The 15,648-nt window shown below is 40.0% G+C and overlaps 1 protein-coding gene across 4 annotated transcripts in view; it reads right to left on the bottom strand.

Moving 5' to 3' along the window:
* The window catches only part of LOC124008147 (calcium-binding protein 39-like), a 61,446-nt gene that overhangs the window by 2,001 nt on the left and 43,797 nt on the right, over positions 1 to 15,648 (bottom strand). The window contains exons 2-11 of one of the 4 annotated variants that reach the window (XM_046319172.1): positions 4,837 to 4,974; positions 3,993 to 4,157; positions 3,757 to 3,875; positions 3,490 to 3,658; positions 3,177 to 3,236; positions 2,387 to 2,452; positions 2,117 to 2,260; positions 731 to 1,950; positions 280 to 600; positions 28 to 161 (exon numbers count right to left, since the gene is read on the bottom strand). In XM_046319172.1, the coding sequence (XP_046175128.1) occupies positions 1,771 to 1,950; positions 2,117 to 2,260; positions 2,387 to 2,452; positions 3,177 to 3,236; positions 3,490 to 3,658; positions 3,757 to 3,875; positions 3,993 to 4,157; positions 4,837 to 4,938 (1,005 nt within the window). In that variant the 5' untranslated portion in view covers positions 4,939 to 4,974 and the 3' untranslated portion in view covers positions 28 to 161; positions 280 to 600; positions 731 to 1,770. Of the gene's footprint in view, positions 1 to 27; positions 162 to 279; positions 601 to 730; positions 1,951 to 2,116; positions 2,261 to 2,386; positions 2,453 to 3,176; positions 3,237 to 3,489; positions 3,659 to 3,756; positions 3,876 to 3,992; positions 4,158 to 4,836; positions 4,975 to 15,648 lie in introns of those variants that run through there. The other 3 variants (XM_046319173.1, XM_046319174.1, XM_046319175.1) reach the window with 3 other exon arrangements.

Here is a 15,648-nt window from a genome sequence, read left to right as displayed (position 1 = left end):
TCTGTATGTACCCCTACTGTTAATGTGTTCCAACCATCCCCCTCCACCATCTAAATAAGAAGAGGGAAAACAAAAGGCACCTCTGTATGTACCCCTACTGTTAATGTGTTCCAACCATCCCCCTCCACCATCTAAATAAGAAGAGGGAAAACAAAAGGCACCTCTGTATGTACCCCTACTGTTAATGTGTTCCAACCATCCCCACCATCTAAATAAGAAGAGGGAAAACAAAAGGCCTGTATCTAAATGTGTTCCAAGAAGAGGGAAAACAAAAGGCACCTCTGTATGTACCCCTACTGTTAATGTGTTCCAACCATCCCCCTCCACCATCTAAATAAGAAGAGGGAAAACAAAAGGCACCTCTGTATGTACCCCTACTGTTAATGTGTTCCAACCATCCCCCTCCACCATCTAAATAAGAAGAGGGAAAACAAAAGGCACCTCTGTATGTACCCCTACTGTTAATGTGTTCCAACCATCCCCCTCCACCATCTAAATAAGAAGAGGGAAAACAAAAGGCACCTCTGTATGTACCCCTACTGTTAATGTGTTCCAACCATCCCCCTCCATCTAAATAAGAAGAGGGAAAACAAAAGGCACCTCTGTAAACTGTTAATGTGTTCCAACCATCCCCTTCACCATCTAAATAAGAAGAGGGAAAACAAAAGGCAATGTACCCCTACTGTTAATGTGTTCAACCATCCCCCTGAAGAGGGAAAACAAAAGGCACCTCTGTATGTACCCCTACTGTTAATGTGTTCCAACCATCCCCCTCCACCATCTAAATAAGAAAACAAGTTAAAGAAATCACTTTTGTACAGAAAAAAATATCAGGATTTCTGTCACCTGCAATGGCACTTACTTATGGGTTAAAACCAGCTATTATACACAATACTTTTTTCATCATCATGATAGAATCCTGTTGAACAGGAAACTACTTCATCAGCTTAAAATAAACCAAAAAAGGAATCGCTCCTTTAGCGTTGAATGATACAGAAAGTGCTACCAGCCATCTGTGGAGAATCAATTATCAAAACTATTGATAAGTCATATTCTATACGAAGGTTAGCAGTAGAAGAATGGTCCTGCTGATCACCAGACATCTAATATGTTCCTTGTAAGATCAAATGTAGAGTTGTCATGTCAGAGGACCTACTTCAGTGTTGAAACATAACTTAAGTGTAAATAGTGGAAGAACAACCACAGGAGTAAGACTAGCAGGGAATGTGATTCTGAAGAGGAGTTCTACGGAACATTTGAGAATACCATTTAGATCCTCTAATAGAGAAATAGCAATTCCTTCTATGATTCTGGATACTTCAGTTGTACTGTGGTGAGATTAGGAGAGTATTAGAAAGAAGTCAGAACTATCTAGCTGGCTCGTGCTGCAAGTGGCAATGAAAAGAGAACATTTGCGGAAAAATATTTGCACAATTAAAGTGATGACCAGTGGTCTCCACAGCTCACTCAGCCAATCACCTAGAGGTCTCTAACCATTGGTTCCCCCCAAGAGAGGAAATCCCCTTCCCGTTTTGGAACACTACACACTAATAAGAAAAGGGTTAATTTAAAAGTAAAAACAATGAAAAAAAATCTGTGATTACGAACTATTCTCTGCAAAGTTTAAGGAACCAAGAAAAAGACACAATGTCTTCGATATTAAGAAATTGAATCATTATTGTCAATGTATTTTTTGTCGACAAAAAGTAAAGGTTAGGGTAAAGGTCCTAGCTAAGGGGAAGGGTTTTGGGGACGAATGGGGGTAAGGTTTTAAGAGGCGGGTTTCTTTAGGTCTCGGATCTGTTTGATTAGGTAGGTCTTCTCGTCGTTGAATTGCTCGTCGTCCATGCGGTCCTTCTGGAAGTTGCTAAGGAAGTCGATGAGTTTGGGCTGGTTCTTCAGCAGGATGTCTATGATGGGCTGCGTCTTGTTGGGGTTCGCCACAAACACCTGGGTGGAGGGGTCAGCCTGTCAGCTCTGTACATTACATTGATATCGGCAATTACATTCTAGTAAGAACCCAATGGTAATAACATGGAATGCTTGGGGCCAACATGGATGCCAGTTTGCCAGACTTTGTATATGAACGGCTCAGGGAACAGCTTTTGTGTCGTACCTTGAAGACGTGGAAGGCCTCAAATTGTATGTTAGGGCTCTTGTCCCTCAGTAGGTTCATCATCAGCTTCAGGTTCTCAGGCTTGCTGATGTACCGGGTCATCACTGTAAAGTTATGCCTGTCCAACAGAAGCTCTCCCAACAACTACATAAACACACAAAGAACAGAGTATGCAAATGTTTACTATGAAGCGAGATAATCAACACCATAATAGCATGCAAAGTTTTAGTCTATAAATAATCCATGTACAATGTGAATAATAGAACACACCTTTAATGACTGTCTCTTTGTCACATAGTTATCAGAGTGTAATAACTTCTCATACTGGTCAAAGATCTGCAAAGATATAAAGGAACAGGCTGAGGGGTGGCTGCATCTCAACAGTCAAAAGTGGCTCAAAATAAATTCACAATAAAAAGAAAATGTTCATAGAATTAAATGGGTGTTTCAGATAGTTAAATGGGATGGAATGTCTGAAGTTGATACATTCTCTAACATCTCTCAGTCAGGTCTGAAAAGGACCCTTATCAAGGGTGTTGTTTGGGCCAGTGTGTGTGTGCGTGTGATAAGCCTCCAGCGGCCTTTGGCATGAAAGCATCCTTCTGTAAACTAGTGCGGCCCAGTGTAGGGTAGTGTCTGGCCTGTAACCCGAGCAGCCTCCAGCCGGACTGTCTGCTCTCCCCTGGGGTCTTCCCTGAGCCCCACACTACAACCAACACACAAGGTGGTCTTATGCAAGCGGGGAAAGCCAGTGACCACAGATGCCTGGAGTGTATGTGGCTAGTGTGTCAAGGGTGGTATAAATGCACTCATTCATTGTAGAGCATGGGTCATCAATCAACATGTTTTGTTTATCGACACACACGCACTTCAGTGTATTCATCTGGTAAATGGTAATGAGAGTACGAGTGTGTGACGTCGTAATTGCATTCACCCATTCCTTCACGAATTCTGTCAAGAGGGCAGAGGGTGTAACAACAAAAAGCATTTTCTTTCCATGAAGTCCATCTGAAAAAAGGTAAATGCTCCCAGGGCAGCAGAATGTTGAACATATACTTACGGCATCATAATTCTGTTCTAGATATTCAGCTACCAGGACCTTGTGTCTTGTGAGCAGGTCCTGTGAATGGGGGAGGAGACGTGCTCACTTTAATTCACACAAAAACAAACATTGAATATTGCATATCATCTGCTGCATCGAATCATTTCTGATCTATACATTTTGTCAACTCTCAAACAAATGGGCATGGACAGATACAACAGTCATGTGAAGATCAGCATATCATCTCGGACCATCCTAGTCTTATTAGCATGGGTTTAATACAAGGTTTTTCCAGGACCCAAAGATGCTTTCAAATCTTGTGTAATCTGACCTTGAAGGTGGCGAAAGCGTCTGAGGCGATGTCGAAGGTCTCCATCTCTACGTAATTGAAGAAGTCCTGGAAGTGTTCTGAGTGGAGAACCAGCTTGGCCAGTGGCTCGTGTCTGATACACTCCCTCAGCATGATGCCACAGTTCAGCGCAGACCCAGGGGTCTCATACCTGCAGGAAGAGGGACACATGCAGACGTCACTGAGTATCATACCAATGGCTGTGGTCAGCTGTGGTACATGGAGAGTGTGTGTGTGTGAGAAACTCACCCTTTTTGCAGCACAAACAGCACCTCTTGGTGAGAGCAGAAGTACTCGACGGTGGGGCTGCGGGTGCCGATCTGCCTCCGCAGGATGTTGTTGAAGATCTGACACACGTCCTTCTTCCCCTGGGGACATGCAATGGAAAACGTTTAAAAACGAAAGCCGCCTTGTTTCAGACTGTTTTCTTCCATTTGGTGCCTAATGAACACGACCCTGATGGTCCGGCTTTGGCTCAGTCTCACCTCGAAGTCGATGACCTGCAGGTTTTCCACCAGGGAGATGAGCAGGCCGCTGTTGTAGAGCTCCTGGGCCAACTGGGCCACCGTCTCTGTGTGAGGCTCCTTGTCACCGGTCCCATATAGTATCTCCTTCATGGCCACAAGACACTTAGACACCTCCTCTGATGCCTGGGACAGGGACACCAGTTAGACACACAGGCACAATATGTACTTCTAACAGTGTTGCTGCTAATAATGTTATGCTGTTTATTTTTAAAAACTGCCATGGTATTATACTTGAGTTGCCCACAAGAGGGAGACATTTAATTGACTACCTATGGAGGTACAGCTCTGTATACACTTGTGTCTCAGCCTCAGGCCCAATCATAAGACATATTATTATTGACTTTCTCTGGATATCAGCATTGCATATGACAGGAGTGGACTGTATTGAGATCACTATAGCCTGGCTGTGTGTGGAAGCAGCCTGGTTAGAGCTGAAGCAGTTCCAGCCCAGAGCCAGGTTACTGGGAGTTCTGCCTGGACAGCCCCTCTAACAGTCCCATGGTGGAGAGGGCCTTTACAGCTGGGTGTCAGTGAAGGAACGGCCAGGCAGCGATGCTACTTTCACAGCCCAGTGTCAGCTAGAGGCGCACCGTAATAATAACCACACCAACTGACTGATCGGATCAAATAGAAGAGGTACACCGAGGCCCCAACAGCAATGTTACACAACACCTGCTTGTGGGCCTTTTCTAAGGGAAGTACTGGTTTGTGTGGTGAGGACTATTATAAGGACTTGTGTTGTAAGGATTTGTTTAGTGAGGATTCGTGGTGTAAGGACTCATGTTATGAAGATGCGCCACACCTTTTCTGTTTTCTTGTCTTGTTTGACCAGGATGGCCATGTTCTCCTTCAGAGTCCGGACGATGTCGGCGGGATTCTTGTGGGATTTACCGAACAGCGGCATGGTGGCTGGGCCTCTCCTCGGGTCTCTCCTGGCAGCCTTAAAAACACACACATTATACCCTATCTATCGATAACATATAAATTACACAACTGGGTGGTTTGAGCCCTGAATGCTGATTGGCTCACAGCCGCGGTATATCAGACCGTATACCACGGGTACGACAAAACATTTATTTATAATTACGTTGGTAACCAGTTTATAATAACAATAAGGCACCTCAGTGGTTTGTGATATATGGCCAGTATACCACAGCTAAGGTCTGTATCCGTGTTGCGTCATGCCCTTAGCCCTGGTATATTGGCCGTATACCACACCCCCTTGGGCCTTATTGCTTATTTATACCGTCCGTCGGAATGAAACTCTGTTTTTTCATGCTAAAAAATATAACTATCAGAGGCAGATAATTTATTTAAAAGTCCCAATTCAGAAAAAATGTATTGGAAGATGTGATGCTTCTCATTTCCTCAGATAGGATAGGACACGGTTTTGATCTGAGAATCCTTCGGGAGAATACATACACACACACTACCGTTCAAAAGTTTGGGGTCACTTAGAAATGTCCTTATTTTGAAAGAGAGCACATTTTTTGTCCATTAAAATAACATAAAATTGATCAGAAATACAGTGTAGACATTGTTAATGTTGTAAATGACTATTGTAGCTGGAAACTGCTGATATTTAATGGAATATCTACATAGGCGTACAGAGGCCCATTATCAGCAACCATCACTCCTGTGTTTCAATATCATTTAATTAATCCAAGTTTATCATTTTAATAGGCTAATTGATCATTAGAAAACTATTTTGCAATTATGTTAGCACAGTTGAAAACTGTTGTTCTGATTAAAGAAGCAATAAAACTGGCCTTCTTTAGACTAGGTGAGGATCTGGAGTTCGATTACAGGCTCAAAATGGCTAGAATCAAATAATTGTCTTCTGAAGCTCATCAGTCTATACTAGAATCAAATAATTGTCTTCTGAAGCTCATCAGTCTATACTAGAATCAAATAATTGTCTTCTGAAGCTCATCAGTCTATACTAGAATCAAATAATTGTCTTCTGAAGCTCATCAGTCTATACTAGAATCAAATAATTGTCTTCTGAAGCTCATCAGTCTATACTAGAATCAAATAATTGTCTTCTGAAGCTCATCAGTCTATACTTGTTCTGAGAAACGAAGGCTATCCCATGTTTACAAACACCACGGGAAGAAGTGTCTGTACCCATTGAATGCAGTGATCACAATATAGTGGCTATATCCAGGAAAGCCAAAGTTCCAACAGCTGGGCCTAAAATAGTGTATAAGAGATTTAGCTGTGATTTATGTGGATGATGTTCCAATTATTGATAAACACACACTTGTTAAGAAACTGACTTAAGGCTCCATGGATTGATGAGGAATTGAAAAACCATATGGTTGAACGAGATGGTGCAAAAGGAGTGTCTAATAAGTCTGGCTGCACATCTGACTGGTTGACTTACTGCAAATGAAGAAATGTGACTAAACTCAAAAAGAAGAAGAAACTGTATTATGAAGTCAAGATCAAAAAATTAAGAATGATGGAATAACTAAATGAATTTATGGGCAGAAAGACAAATTCAACTCCATCTTTCATCGAATCAGATGGCTTAGTCATCACAAAACCATTTAATTTAGCCAATTATTTTTAATTAGAGGAAAGAGAGGAAAGTCTCCGTTCTCAGGCCTGGAGGGAAACAAGATAATTCTGCTACCCAAGTGGTAAAGCGGCCTTTTCTTGTTCAAAGAGCAGACCTATAAGTTTGCTGCCAGCTCTTAGCAAACTGTTGGAAAAAAATGGTGTTTGACCAAAAACTATGCTATTTCTCTGTAAACAAAATAACAACAGACTTTCAGCATGCTTATAGAGAAGGAAACTCAACATGTACTGCACTGACAAATGATAATATGAAGATTGTGGGAGCTGTACTGTTAGATTTCAGTGCTGCCTTTGATATTATTGACCATAAACTGTTGTTGCACCTCAACTCAACTTTCAACCTCTAAATCCATGATATGGCAATCTAATATAAAACAAGGCTAGTCTTTAATGGAAGCTTCTCTAATGTCAAACATGTAAAGTGTGGTGTACCGCAGGGCAGCTCTCTAGGCCCTCTTTTTTTGAAAATCCCAAATTGTTTGCATAGTTAATTTACACAAGCTCTGACACACACTTATCCCACCAGACATGCCACCAGGGGTCTTTTCACTGTCCCCAAATCCAAGAAAACGTACAGTATTATATATAGCCATTATTGCATGGAACTCCATGCCATCTCATAATGCTCAAATAAACAGCAAACCCGTTTAAGAAAAAAATAGACAAAGCAACACCTCACAGCACCATGCCTCTCCCCTATTTGACCTAGATAGTTTGTGTATGCATTGATATGAAGGCTACGGCCTTCTTTTTTTAAAAGTAGTTCTGTCCTTGAGCTGTTCTTGTCTGTTCTTGTCTAATTAATGTTCTGTATTATGTCATGTTTCAAGTTGTGTGGCCCCCAGGAACATTAGCTGCTGCTTTTGCAACAGCTAATGGGGATGCTAATGAAATCCCAAAATACCACTGCATTCCAACTCATCCCAAACCATCTCAATTGAGTTCAGGTGATTATGGAGGCCAGGTCATCTGATGCAGCACTCCATCATTCTCCTTCTTGGTCAAATATCTCTTACACAGCCTGGAGGTGTGTTGGGTCATTGTGAAGAAAAAAATGATAGTCCCACTAAGTGCAAACCAAATGGGATGGCATATTGCTGCAGATTGCTGTTGTAGCCATGCTTGTTAAGTGTCACCAGAAAAGCACCCCCACACCATCACACCTTCTCCTCCATGATTCATGGTGGGAGCCACACATGCGGAGATCATCTGTTCACCTACTCTGAGTCACAAAGTCAGAGCGGTTGGAACCAAAAATCTCAAAATTCGGACTCCGACCAAAGGAAAGATTTCCACTGGTCTAATTTCCATTGCTCGTTTCTTGGTCCAAGCAAGTCTCTTATTGGTGTCCTTTACCAGTGGTTTCTTTGCAGAAATCCAACCATAAAGGCCTGATTCACGCAGTCTCCTCTGAACAGTTGATGTTGAGATGTGTCTGCTACTTGAACTCTGAAGCATTTATTTGGGCTGCAAACTGAATGGCAGTTAACTCTAATGAAATTGTCCTCTGCAGCAGAGGTAACTGTGGGTCTTCCTTTCCTGTGGCGGTCCTCATGAGAGCCAGTTTCATCATAGCGCTTGATGGTTTATGCAACTGTACTTGAAGAAACATTCAAAGTTCTTGAAATGTTCCGAATTGACTGACCTTCATGTCTTAAAGTAATGATGGACTGTCGTCTCTCTTTGTTTATTTGAGCTGTTCTTGCCATAATATGGACTTGGTCTTTTATCTATCTTCTGTATATCCACCCTACCTTGTTACAGCACAACTGATTGGCTCAAACACATTAAGAAATTCCACAAATTAGCTTTTAACAAGGCACACGTGTTAATTGAAATGCATTCCAGGTGACTACCTCGTGAAGCTGGTTGAGAGAATGACAAGAGTGTGTTAGCTATGATCCCTTATTGATGCCACTTGTTAAATCCACTTCAATCAATATAGATGAAGGGGAGGAGACAGGTTAAAGAAGGATTTTTAAGCCTTGGGACAATTGAGACAGATTGTCTATGTTTCCCATTCAGAGGGTGAATGGGAAAGACAAAATATTGAAGTGCCTTTGAACAGGGTATGGTAGTAGGTGCCAGGCACAGTGGTTTGTGTCAAGAACTGCAACGCTGCCGGGTTTTTCCACACAACAGTTTCCTGTGTGTTTCAAGAATATTCCACCACACAAAGGACATCCAGCTAACTTGACACAACTGTGGGAAGTATTGGCGTCAACATGGGCCAGCGTCCCTATGGAAAGCTTTCGACACCTTGCAGAGTGCCCCGAAGAATTGCCCCAAAGAACTGAGTTGCAAGCCAATATTAGGAAGGTGTTCTTAAGTTAATGTTTTGTACACTCAGTGTATATCACACATTATAAACTGGGTGGTTCAAGACCTGAAAGCTGAAAACTGTGGTATATCACAGGTATGACAAAACATATTTTTACTGCTCTAATTATGTTGGTATCCAGTTTATAATAGCAATAAGGCACCTCGGGGGTTTGTGGTATATGATCAATAAACCACGGCTAAGGGTTGTATCCAGGCACTCCACATTGCGTTTTGCATAAGAATAGCTTTTAGCTGTGGTATATACCATACCCCCTCAAGCCTTATTGCTTAATTATACCATAGAACAGTGTACCACAGGCATTTCTCCCCTTACTTGACATGGGGTGCATCTCAATAGTCTGAAGTATCTTCTAATCTTCTCTCGTTTACCTACATTGATGTGAAATAAACAAACAAAAGCCTGCATCCCCTGAGGGTGTCCCAGACCAGAACTGAAGAACATTAGTAGTGATGGAGGAGAGGAGACAAGGAGAAGAAGGCAATTGTATTGAGATACACCCACAGAAAGAAGAGTGCAGTCTTCCCCCTGGGATCTCGCAGTGATTTATGAAAGGGCATAAGCAATACCCGCTTACGTTGAGTCAGACGACACTGCACACCTCACTGCATTCAGCATGGTTGTCATGACAACAAAACAAAGGCAGCCAGACCACAGATAATAGGTGTGTGCGTTTCATCACTCAAGAGGATGTCTCAACAATGTGCGTCCGAGATACTGAGATAGCCTACTCATGGCCAGTGTAAAGTTAGGACAACTCCGTTTGAGATTTAGGACTCCAATGGTTCGCCATGCTGGCACCTGGCGTTCGAACACAGTTTACATTCTAGCAAGAATCTTACAACATTATTGTCATGGAGTGTTTGTCGCCAACATGAAGGATAACCTAGCTGCTGAAACAAACTCTCAGAGAGAGAGAGAGAGCAAGAGAGTGTGAGGGAGAGGGTGGGGGTGAGTAGAACTTGTGACTGTTAATCCTTAGTGCTGAGCGTGACGGTATTACCTCCATTCCTCCCAGAACAGACAGACTGATGCCAGGAGCTTGTCACTTTGATCACAGTCCACAGCAGGAGACTAGTCAGTGGACTGCGTCGCTCACAGCCTTGCACATCATGTAGAGCAGATGGGATTCCCTATTCCTGTTTTCTTCATGCAAGAGAATGTCTGTTCTACACTATCCATTTCTATCTGGATGTTTGGTATGCTTGCAGTCACCCCTGAAAAAGCCCCAGTGCACAACGCAGGACAGTGAACCCAAGAAAATCATTTTCCTATCCCACTCACTGACTACAAGCAAGAAAGGAGCCCCCTCTCTACCCGACCCCGCTCTCCCCACCCAGACCTGTTCAGAAAACTGCATTTCCCATGAAGCTGTGAGGTAAACACAGTATAAGTAGTATCTTTGTCTCTGTTTTGTTGGAAAAGGACCCGTAAGTAAGCATTTCACTGTTACACCTGTTGTTTACGAAGCATGTGACAAATAACATTTGATTTGATTAATGCAACTTTAATAACAACCCATCAATCAGAATTAAACAAGAATGAGGCTAAATGTCTCTGGACAGGCAACTGCATGAGTCCATAATGGAAGGGATAATCCTGATTCAGACACGCCACAACATGCTCAACCAGGAAATAAAAGGCTGCTAGCCTACTTTATAAACATACCACGAAGCCTACGGATATTAGGAGCAATTGGATGAAACCAAGGATCCTGGATGTAGCCTAGGCCCAGTTGAACACAATTCACAGACTTGGGTTCATTATCGGACATCTAGTAACAGACTAGGGGCGTACAGTATGTAATATTTTACAAATAAACTGATTTTCCCTGGATGTGTGTTTTGTCCTATATTTATATTTGATTTATTTTTAATCCCAGCCCCTGTGCCCGCAGGAGGCGTTTTGGTAGGCCGTCATTGTAAATAAGAATTTGTTCTTAACTGACTCGCCTAGCTAAATAAAGGTTAAATAAATATATTTGTAAAAATAAGGAGGAATGCTTTTAGCCCTTCCTAAAGGGAGTGGTTGTATTTTTTGTCATGGGCCTAGAACAGCAAGGTTGTTGTCCTGTACTGACACCAGAGCTGGGACGATAAACTGAAAATGATCGACACTGACCACATATCGTGAACATTTTGCTGATATCGGTCATTACATAAATAACCTATAGGGTCCTACTAGAGAAATGTGAATTATGAAAATGATATACATTTGTTAATATGGGTTATTGTTTATAGGACAAATGATAGCTACAACATTCAAAGTAGTTGTAGTAATTTTAAGGGTAATAAAAAATAATAACTGTCGTACACATTAAATGTTATAAACGTATCGTTAAATGTATTGTTATCGGGATAATTCAATTAATTTAGCTTGATGTGGATTTTTGGCAATATCGCCCAGTGCTAACCGACACCCTGGTATGACAATTAAATAAACTTACCTCATCTAACCGACACCCTGGTATGACAATTAAATAAACTTACCTCATCTAACCGACACCCTGGTATGACAATTAAATAAACTTACCTCATCTAACCGACACCCTGGTATGACAATTAAATAAACTTACCTCATCTAACCGACACCCTGGTATGACAATTAAATAAACTTACCTCATCTAACCAACACCCTGGTATGACAATTAAATAAACTTACCTCATCTAACCGACACCCTGGTATGACAATTAAATAAACTTACCTCATCTAACCGACACCCTGGTATGACAATTAAATAAACTTACCTCATCTAACCGACACCCTGGTATGACAATTAAATAAACTTACCTCATCTAACCAACACCCTGGTATACAATTAAATTAAATAAACTAACCTCATCTAACCGACACCCTGGTATGACAATTAAATAAACTTACCTCATCTAACCGACACCCTGGTATGACAATTAAATAAACTTACCTCATCTAACCGACACCCTGGTATGACAATTAAATAAACTTACCTCATCTAACCGACACCCTGGTATGACAATTAAATAAACTAACCTCATCTAACCAACACCCTGGTACTACAATAGGCATATTAAATAAACTAACCTCATCTAACCGACACCCTGGTATGACAATTAAATAAACTTACCTCATCTAACCGACACCCTGGTATGACAATTAAATAAACTTACCTCATCTAACCGACACCCTGGTATGACAATTAAATAAACTTACCTCATCTAACCAACACCCTGGTATGACAATTAAATAAACTTACCTCATCTAACCAACACCCTGGTATTACAATAGGCATATTAAATAAACTAACCTCATCTAACCGACACCCTGGTATTACAATAGGCATATTAATAAACTTACCTGGTATTACAATAGGCATCTAACCAACACCCTGGTATTACAATAGGCATATTAAATAAACTAACCTCATCTAACCGACACCCTGGTATTACAATAGGCATATTAATAAACTAACCGACACCCTGGTATTACAATAGGCATATTAAATAAACTAACCTCATCTAACCGACACCCTGGTATTACAATAGGCATATTAAATAAACTAACCGACACCCTGGTATTACAATAGGCATATTAAATAAACTAACCGACACCCTGGTATTACAATAGGCATATTAAATAAACTAACCGACACCCTGGTATTACAATAGGTATATTAAATAAACTAACCAACACCCTGGTATTACAATAGGCATATTAAATAAACTAACCGACACCCTGGTATTACAATAGGCATATTAATAAACTAACCGACACCCTGGTATTACAATAGGCATATTAAATAAACTAACCGACACCCTGGTATTACAATAGGCATATTAAATAAACTAACCGACACCCTGGTATTACAATAGGCATATTAAATAAACTAACCGACACCCTGGTATTACAATAGGCATATTAAATAAACTAACCGACACCCTGGTATTACAATAGGCATATTAATAAACTAACCGACACCCTGGTATTACAATAGGTATATTAATAAACTAACCGACACCCTGGTATTACAATAGGTATATTAAATAAACTAACCCCTGGTATTACAATAGGCATATTAAATAAACTGACACCCTGGTATTACAATAGGCATATTAAATAAACTAACCTCAATCTATTAAATAAACTAACCGACACCCTGGTATTACAATAGGCATATTAATAAACTAACCGACACCCTGGTATTACAATAGGCATATTAATAAACTAACCGACACCCTGGTATTACAATAGGCATATTAATAAACTAACCGACACCCTGGTATTACAATAGGCATATTAATAAACTAACCGACACCCTGGTATTACAATAGGCATATTAAATAAACTAACCGACACCCTGGTATTACAATAGGCATATTAATAAACTAACCGACACCCTGGTATTACAATAGGCATATTAATAAACTAACCGACACCCTGGTATTACAATAGGCATATTAAATAAACTAACCGACACCCTGGTATTACAATAGGCATATTAATAAACTAACCGACACCCTGGTATTACAATAGGCATATTAATAAACTAACCGACACCCTGGTATTACAATAGGCATATTAATAAACTAACCGACACCCTGGTATTACAATAGGCATATTAATAAACTAACCGACACCCTGGTATTACAATAGGCATATTAATAAACTAACCGACACCCTGGTATTACAATAGGCATATTAATAAACCTGGTATTACAATAGGCATATTAATAAACTAACCGACACCCTGGTATTACAATAGGCATATTAATAAACTAACCGACACCCTGGTATTACAATAGGCATATTAATAAACTAACCGACACCCTGGTATTACAATAGGCATATTAATAAACTAACCGACACCCTGGTATTACAATAGGCATATTAATAAACTAACCGACACCCTGGTATTACAATAGACATATTAATAAACTAACCGACACCCTGGTATTACAATAGGCATATTAATAAACTAACCACATCTAACTGACACCCTGGTATTACAATAGACATATTAATAAACTAACCGACACCCTGGTATTACAATAGACATATTAATAAACTAACCACATCTAACCGACACCCTGGTATTACAATAGGCATATTAATAAACTAACCTCATCTAACCGACACCCTGGTATTACAATAGGCATATTAATAAACTAACCTCATCTAACCGACACCCTGGTATTACAATAGACATATTAATAAACTAACCGACACCCTGGTATTACAATAGACATATTAAATAAACTAACCGACACCCTGGTATTACAATAGACATATTAATAAACTAACCGACACCCTGGTATTACAATAGGCATATTAATAAACTAACCGACACCCTGGTATTACAATAGGCATATTAATAAACTAACCGACACCCTGGTATTACAATAGGTATATTAATAAACTAACCGACACCCTGGTATTACAATAGGCATATTAATAAACTAACCGACACCCTGGTATTACAATAGGCATATTAATAAACTAACCGACCCCTGGTATTACAATAGACATATTAATAAACTAACCGACACCCTGGTATTACAATAGGCATATTAATAAACTAACCGACACCCTGGTATTACAATAGGCATATTAATAAACTAACCGACACCCTGGTATTACAATAGGCATATTAATAAACTAACCGACACCCTGGTATTACAATAGGCATATTAATAAACTAACCGACACCCTGGTATTACAATAGGCATATTAATAAACTAACCGACACCCTGGTATTACAATAGGCATATTAATAAACTAACCTCATCTAACTGACACCCTGGTATTACAATAGGCATATTAAATAAACTAACTGACACCCTGGTATTACAATAGGCATATTAATAAACTAACCTCATCTAACACCCTGGTATTACAATAGGCATATTAATAAACTAACCACAATCTATTAATAAACTGACACCCTGGTATTACAATAGACATATTAATAAACTAACCGACACCCTGGTATTACAATAGACATATTAATAAACTAACCGACACCCTGGTATTACAATAGACATATTAATAAACTAACCGACACCCTGGTATTACAATAGGCATATTAAATAAACTAACCGACACCCTGGTATTACAATAGACATATTAATAAACTAACCGACACCCTGGTATTACAATAGACATATTAATAAACTAACCACATCTAACCGACACCCTGGTATTACAATAGGCATATTAATAAACTAACCTCATCTAACCGACACCCTGGTATTACAATAGGCATATTAATAAACTAACCTCATCTAACCGACACCCTGGTATTACAATAGGCATATTAATAAACTAACCTCATCTAACCGACACCCTGGTATTACAATAGGCATATTAATAAACTAACCTCATCTAACCGACACCCTGGTATTACAATAGACATATTAATAAACTAACCGACACCCTGGTATTACAATAGACATATTAAATAAACTAACCGACACCCTGGTATTACAATAGGCATATTAATAAACTAACCGACACCCTGGTATTACAATAGGCATATTAATAAACTAACCGACACCCTGGTATTACAATAGGCATATTAATAAACTAACCGACACCCTGGTATTACAATAGGCATATTAATAAACTAACCGACACCCTGGTATTACAATAGGCATATTAATAAACTAACCGACACCCTGGTATTACAATAGGCATATTAATAAACTAACCGACACC

This window comes from Oncorhynchus gorbuscha, linkage group LG21 (genome assembly GCF_021184085.1).
Source record: "Oncorhynchus gorbuscha isolate QuinsamMale2020 ecotype Even-year linkage group LG21, OgorEven_v1.0, whole genome shotgun sequence".
Taxonomy (NCBI): domain Eukaryota; kingdom Metazoa; phylum Chordata; class Actinopteri; order Salmoniformes; family Salmonidae; genus Oncorhynchus; species Oncorhynchus gorbuscha.
This window is presented reverse-complemented; position numbering and strand designations above follow the sequence as displayed.